This window comes from Mastomys coucha, unplaced genomic scaffold (genome assembly GCF_008632895.1).
Source record: "Mastomys coucha isolate ucsf_1 unplaced genomic scaffold, UCSF_Mcou_1 pScaffold6, whole genome shotgun sequence".
NCBI classification, from domain to species: domain Eukaryota; kingdom Metazoa; phylum Chordata; class Mammalia; order Rodentia; family Muridae; genus Mastomys; species Mastomys coucha.
In genome coordinates, this window is record NW_022196912.1 from 91205322 (window position 1) to 91212883 (window position 7562).

The 7562-nt window shown below is 40.8% G+C and overlaps 1 protein-coding gene across 1 annotated transcript in view; it reads right to left on the reverse strand.

The window, feature by feature from the left end:
* Nucleotides 1-4349: 4349 nt before the first annotated feature.
* The window catches only part of LOC116079799 (coiled-coil domain-containing protein 170-like), a 49253-nt gene continuing 46040 nt past the window's right edge, over nucleotides 4350-7562 (reverse strand). The window contains exon 10 of the mRNA XM_031355846.1: nucleotides 4350-4617. Coding sequence (XP_031211706.1) covers nucleotides 4498-4617 — 120 coding nt within the window. The 3' untranslated portion in view covers nucleotides 4350-4497. The remainder of the gene's footprint in view (nucleotides 4618-7562) is intronic.

A 7562-nucleotide genomic window follows, 5' to 3' on the forward strand; every position in this document is an offset into this window, starting at 1 on the left:
CCTAAAGAAAGAGATGCCTGTGAACATACAAGAAGCCTACAGAACTCCAAATAGACTGGACCAGAAAAAAAATTCCTCCTATCACATAATAGTCAAAACACCAAATTCACTAAACAAAGAATGAATTATAAAAGAAGTGAGGGGAAAAGGTCAAGTAATGTATAAAGGTAGGCCTATCAGAATTACACCAGACTTCTCACCAGAGACTATAAAAGCTAGAAGATCCTGGGCAGATGTCATACAGACTCTAAGAGAACACAAGTGCCAGACCAGGCAACTTAGGTCTGTGCCCATGGTTCATATCTCTCCTGTTCCTTGAGTTCCTGTATTCTCTGTTCAGGGTTCTGCTTCTACATTTTAAAACTTTATTAGTTGTAATTCTGATATTGAAGCATCTGCCATATTTTGATTTACTAGCTTTAGTAAAATATCCTCTAGACTCTGCATCCAAATTTTATCTCTACCTCCTTGCTGTTCAGTCTGATCTATGAATCCTTTTTTCTAGCATCTTTCCCAGCTCCTGTCTCCAACCTTTACTCCCCTCTTTCTGTTGCTTATTTTGACCTATAGAATCCTGAACCTTTCGTTCTAAGGCTCTGTTGCTCAGTCTCATCTATGAACTTCTGCAATTTTTTTTCTAGTATCTCTTCCAGCTCCTGTCTTCAACCTTTACTCTCCTCTTTCTGTGGCTTATTATGATCTATAATTTCCTGAACCTTTAATTCTAGTGTTTCTTCTAATCCCTTTTCTAAGGCACATACTTTTTTTTTAATCTAAGGCCCTGTCTTTTGAGAAGACACAGTAAGTCAAAAGAATAAATATTGTAGTAATGGTAAATGACAAGGTGTCTATTTCCCTTAAATCTATCCCTGTCGAACAGTTCAAAATATCATTGCATAAAGCCCAAAAGGTATTTATTGTGTTTCTCATCTTTACATATATAAACAATTTATAATTCTTATTACCTGATCCAGAGCTTTTTGTACCTTTGTCTCTTTCTGCTGTTTGATTTAGGACATTGCAGTCCTCTCTGATTCTTTTATTCACAGGGAGGGGCTGACTGTAGAAAAACCTGAGGTTTCTGTGCTTCAGAGCCTGCTCTCCGCCTTTTGTGTGGGTTGCAGCAGGTAGCATGTACACTGATCTCAAGCAGTATGCAGGGCAAGCAGTCAGGAGACCCAGTCTGGCAGTCCTGTTTCCTGTGCAAATGAGGGGAATATGGGGGATTGAGCACGGAAAGGCTCCTTTGGACATAAATGCCCAGATCAGCTCACTGTTTCTGCCAGAAAACTACTTCATAGGCAGTTGCACTCCAGGGTCCCCTGTCCATCTCTAGGCTCACTGAATCTGACACTGGTGATGCATAAGTCCTAGCTCTTGGCTAGGATGCTGCCCCTAGCTGTAGCTGTCTGCCTGGGGCTTGGGGAAGGAGCCTCTCTATGGCTCTCTGTAGACTCCTCAGACAGGGTCAGCTTTCAGTCCACATACTGCTTCAGCCTTAGATTACTGCCCCAGCCATTTATTTGGAGGTGAGGGTCGGGGCAATAGACTTTTATCTCAGGTTAGTTGGGTTCTAAGCAATTCAATGGGTGCCAATTTGTTGCAGTAAATCTCCAACCCCAATAGACCCATGCAAAAATACACAACTCAGTTATAATATTTATAAACTGCATGCCTAGGTTGGGCAGATCTACCTCTACACTAATATATTCCCCATCTATGAGATCCGTTGCTACTTTCAGCTTCTCCAGGCCATGTGGTTCTGCTCTGTCTTCCTTCCAACTCTTCTTCTTCTTCTTCTTTTTTTTTTTTTTTAATAGTAGCAAGGAAGCCATGGGGCAGAAATTGCCTATTTCATCTGCAGACAACATACTATCTGAGAAAGGGGGGCACATTATGCAGTATAGTTGACTGATGGTTCTGGCAAGACAGGGTAAATAGTCCTTTATAATCCTGCTTTGCAAAGGTCTGTCAGATGATCCTGAGCCAAAAGGCTGAAGACAGATGCTCTGATGTTATAAGAAATTAGGGAGCTGTCAAAGTAGTCAGCTGTCTCTTCAGTTGTTTAAGTTTGAGAAGTCATGTTTGGTGCTTCCTGTATACCCAGGTAATGTTTAGATCATTCTTAGATTTCTGACAGGGTTAAAGACTCATTATAGTCTCATAATAAAACTCAAGTTGTTTAACATGGAGAGAGAGGTTATGGAATGGAAGACATGGTTTTCAGATGGCATTACCAGCTAAAATCTAAACACAATCCAGGGGTAGAATCATAATTCTTTAAGTTAGGAATGATGGTAGAGTACTTTATCTAATTGACAAATATGATAGACTGGATGTTAATTGTATATCATACTTTGTAATTTACATGATTATTATGGTTTTGCTCAATTTATGTCTAGGAGAAGAGATTTTTGTTTTTGTTTTTGTTTTTGTTTTGTTGGACAGAAAAGGTGAAATGTAGGGGTTGGTTCTGATGCTATGGTCTTGTTCCCCAGCTGGTTCTTGATCCATCAATAACGACATCAGCGACCAATGACTGAGGATGGGGCAGGACACTTAAGAGTTGCATGGGATGATGCAGGCAGAATTGAGAGAATTGGGAGAGAGGAGTAGAAGCAGCAGCAGGAGATAAAACCAACCAGCCACGTGAGTTTTCAGGCTTGAGTGGCCAATGGCCACTCTATCCAATCATGCCTGGGGTGGCAGGAGAGGTTTAGCAGTGCCCAGTCGTTGAATTAGCAAAGGCATTTTAAGATTAACTGGCGTGTCATCCTAAAACAAAAGAATATACCTTCTTTTCAGCACCTCATGGTACCTTCTCCAAAACTGACCCTATAATCGGTCACAAAACAGGCCTCAACAGATACAAGAAGACTGAAATAATCCCATACATCCTATCAGATCACCATGGACTAAGAGAGATCTTCAATAGCAACAAAAGCAACAGAAAGCCCACATACACATGGAAGCTGAACAATGCTCTACTCAATGATAACTTGGTCAAGGAAGAAATAAAGAAAGAAAGGATTTTTAGAATTTAATGAAAATGAAGGCACAATATACTCAAATTTATGGGACACAATGAAAGCAGCACTTAGAGGAAAACTCATAGCTCTGGGTGCCTCCAAAAAGAAACTGGAGAGAGCATACACTAGCAGCTTGACAGCACACCTGAAAGCTCTAGAACAAAAACAAACAAACAACAAACAAACAAAAAAAAAACCGCAAATACACCCAAGAGGAGTAGAAAGCAGAAAATAATCAAACTCAGGGCTGAAATCAACCAAGTAGAAATAAAAAGAACTGTACAAAGAAAGTCATTATTTTAAAGATATGTTTCTATGTTTCATTTTTAGAAAAAAAAAACATGAAATTCACCTAGCTTAAAATAACTGAGGCTTTACTTATTAAAAAAAAAAAAAATGATGCCAGGCAGTAGTGGCACATGCCTTTAATCCCAGTACTTGAGAGGCAGAGACAGGTGGATTTCTGAGTTCGAGGCCAGCCTGGTCTACAGAGTTCCAGGACAGCCAAAGCTACACAGAGAAACCCTGTCTCAAAAAAACAAACAAACAAACAAAAAGATTAACTGGCCTCTGTGTGTGTGTGTGTGTGTGTGTGTGTTCTCTGTGTGAATGACTTCTTTCCCTTCTTTTATCTTTCTAGTTCAAATAGAGTTAACAAGCTCCAAACCTCTTGCCTGACCAGCAAAAGGCTTCTGGCTGACTCCAATTCACCAGAGAAAGGAGCATTAGCAATAAATCCTTTTTGTAATTTTCCAGGGTTTATTTCAGCACTAAGGGTTAAGGTTTTTTTAGTGCTTATTGAAGCACAGAACAGTAACAAAGACTTAAGATGTCCCAGCGCTTATTTAAGCACAAAGTGTTGTGTCCCCAGTGTTTACTAAAGCACAGAGAGTTAAAGAGGAAAGAAGCCAGCAGTTTTCAGTCACAGAATAAGTAAGAGAGTGTTAAGTTTCCAGAAGCCATCAGCTTCTAGCCTCCAGTACAGTTAGAGAGAATTACAAGGCTGGAGATCATCAGTTTTTTGGCTTCTATCAACACTGTGTTCCATGTCAGCTCCAAACTCCAAAAGGCAGGGACAGGCCCCAGGCAATAGGGAGGGTTGTTTACCCAATAACTCACTCATTCAAGACATGGACTACTGACTATAATTATAAATATTACACCTAATTATATGTTTATGGTTCATATCCTGCTTGAATGCAGGCAGTAAAAGTAATTAGATAAGTGCCATATACCTCAAGTGACAATACAGACTAAGCCAGAAATAATAGAACAATCATCCCAAAGTGAACATAAACACCAAGCACAGGAGAGAGGAGATTTTCCTTGAAACTAACTTTGCAATTTTATTCATAATGTAGCTATCTTATGGGTGCTGTAGGAAACAGCTGTATATAACTTCTTAACAGCATGAAGAAGTAGAACTTGTTCACTTGGCCTGACCAGGCTCACAGTGAGAAGCCATCTTTTATCTTTTAGAAATTTCATAAATTTGGACGACAAGCTTCAGCCGATTAATGGCATCCCTCTCTGCTGTTTTCATGTTAAATCCCAGCATCTTCAGAATGGTTCCCGGAAAGTCAGCAAGCTGTAAGACACCACCACACAAAACAGAACGTGACTGTCGAGTCACCCATTCATCACGTATGATGCAATTGGTACACTCCGAAGTGTAGTCTTACAAAAAATTTCCTTAATTCAATACATCTTAGGGGGTAGTAGAGGGTCTTGCTGTGCAGCTAAGCTAGGCTTGAACCCACCTTCATCCTCCCAGTCTCCCAAGCACTGCAATTACAACCAGGCTTCATACCATGTGGTATTTTCAAGGAAGAAAAATCCTTTCTATTACAAGAATTCTTTAAAATTTCTTGTGCATTTTTATCTTTTTCTCATTTTTCCAATTTTATTACTACTTATTATATTTTGCTCATAATGTAATTACTTTTTTAAACATTTATTTGTACATGTAAGCAGGAGGTCAGAAGCCATCTTATTTATTTATTTATTTATTTATTTATTTTATGTTTATTAGTACACTATAGCTGCAGACACACCTGAAGAGGGCATTGGATCCTATTACAGATGGTCATAAGCCACCATGTGCTTGCTGGGAATTGAACTCAGGACCCCTGGAAGACCAGTTAGTGCTCTTAACCGCTGAGCCAGTTAAGAGTCAGTTCTTCAGGAATCAGTTCTCTCCTTCTACCACAGATGGGCAGGGCTAATAGCAAGCATTTTTTTTTTTTAAAGATTTATTTATTTTATATGTAAGCACACTTTAGCTATCTTCAGACACACCAGAAGAGGGCATCAGATCTCATTACGGATGGTTGTGAGCCACCATGTGGTTACTGGGATTTGAACTTGGGACCTTTGGAAGAGCAGTCAGTGTTCTTAAGCCCTGAGTCATCTCTCCAGTCCAATAGCAAGCATCTTTAACCACTGAGCCATCTTGCCAGCATACTTTGTGTATGTATTCTGTTACTCAGCCTAGCCTTATAATTCCTGGGCTAGAGGGACTCATGAGCCTCAGTCTCCCAAACTGGGGACTGTCAGCATGTGCCACTGGGTTAATAAACTGCCTTTTGAGCTACTAACTTGCTTAATGATAATAGCCGCCCTCAATGCATATTTCTTCATCCACCCAAGGCCAAAGGACATCAACAAGGACAGCAAATAAGGAAACAGCCACAAAGCCAACAGAAAGAAAACTACAGCTTTCATTATGCACGTGAGGGAGGACATGGATATCCCAAGCCAGCAGAGGCAGCACCAGAGGGCGGTAAACTCCATATCCACTGGTGTGGAACACAGACACAATGCCAAGAACAAGCCTGAGACCTGCAGGATCGGCACACTGAGCCATGGGAAATGAAAAGATACAGGCTTCAAAGCATATGAAACCAGTAATAGCAGTTCTCGAAAGCAGAGTTTCGGGGGCGGGGGGGACTGCAGAGTGCTCTCGAGGGAGAGCTGGCTAGCAGAAAAGAGGAACAATGGAACTAAGGGATTATATAAAAAAGTGTTGCAGAAGAAAATGTTATATACACCTCTGCCTCCAAATAAAGACTTGTCAAGAAACCACTTTCCCCTGTGATACCAGCCACAGTTCAAGGTCTGTCTGGGCTACAGGAGTTCAAGCCCAGCTCTGACAACTGAGTGAAACCCTGTCTCTGGAGGGAAAGTTTAAGGACTAGGCTTAGAGGTTAGAGGTAGTCTGCTTTCATAGCATCTACAAGGCCCTGCACTGGTACCTCAAAAACAAGAAAAGTAAAAGACACCCTTGCTGTGACAACAGGAGAGGGCAGTGTTCAGCTAAAATAATCCTATATCCTAGTGGAAATATGGAAGGTGCTCTAAACCAGCAATGTGGAGAGAGCTGGGTAACTACAAGGAGTTTAATGTGAATAGGGGATGGAGAGGCTGCTCAGCGGTTAAGAGCACATATTCCTCTTCCAGAGGACCAGAGTTCAAGTCCCAGCAAACATGCCAGGGGGCTCAAAACCATCTGTGACTGATAGGTGACTCTGGCCTCTGAGAGCACCACACATACACAGCATATGCTCACATAGACATACATGTGATTAAGAATAAAGTAAATCCTTTCAAAATATAAAGTGATAGACAAATGATAAGTTATATGGAACTACTTTAGGACAGAAATGAAAAGGCAGTATCATCTAACCTGTTCATGTGTAACACACATGTACATACAAATATACACATATACACCCATACATATGTACACACACATATACACGTGCATGCATGAGCACACACAACAAAACACCCATGAAACATGGTAGCCATGTTTGGATGCAGCACTTTGGCAGAATGAAATTACCCATTAGTAATTTCCAAACACGGAGAGGATGTTTTAAGACTGAAATGTACTTGGAAAGGAATTGGCTAAAGACTGTGACCAAAGTGTCCCTTGGTTAAGGATGGCTGAAACCAAGCAATAGCTGCAGGAAATCTCCTCAGAAATGAAGCATGAAACAGCATGGCCAAGGAGGATCGATGTGACTGAAGGTCCCAAGAGGACATGCAGGAGCAAAAGCTAGCTAGAAAACACATGTGCAGAAAAGAGAAAATGCTGGTATGGCTTTCTGCCAGTATAGCCTACAGTGGTGGGTCAATTTCTAATTACTCAAGCAACTACTGTGGAAATACAACATATACTTAATCACCCCAAACTATCAGTGAGGCCCTGGGTTTGATCCCCAGTACTACCAAAAATGTGTTTATTATATGTTTTGCTTTATAAATAAAGTGATGTTAATAGAAACTCTCAGAAAAAAAAAGCCAAACCTATGTTAAACATTATCCAAGGCTGACTGTTGCAGGTCCAGAGTCAAATTATCCTAGCTATCTTGTCCTCTTGAGTGACATTTACTGTCCACCTTTATGTGCGACCTGACATCCTGGTGACTATTAGGGAAATTCTTTTAGAATGCACAAACAGGCCAGGCGGTGGTGGCACACGCCTTTAATCCCAGCACTTGGGAGGCAGAGGCAGGTGAATTTCTGAGT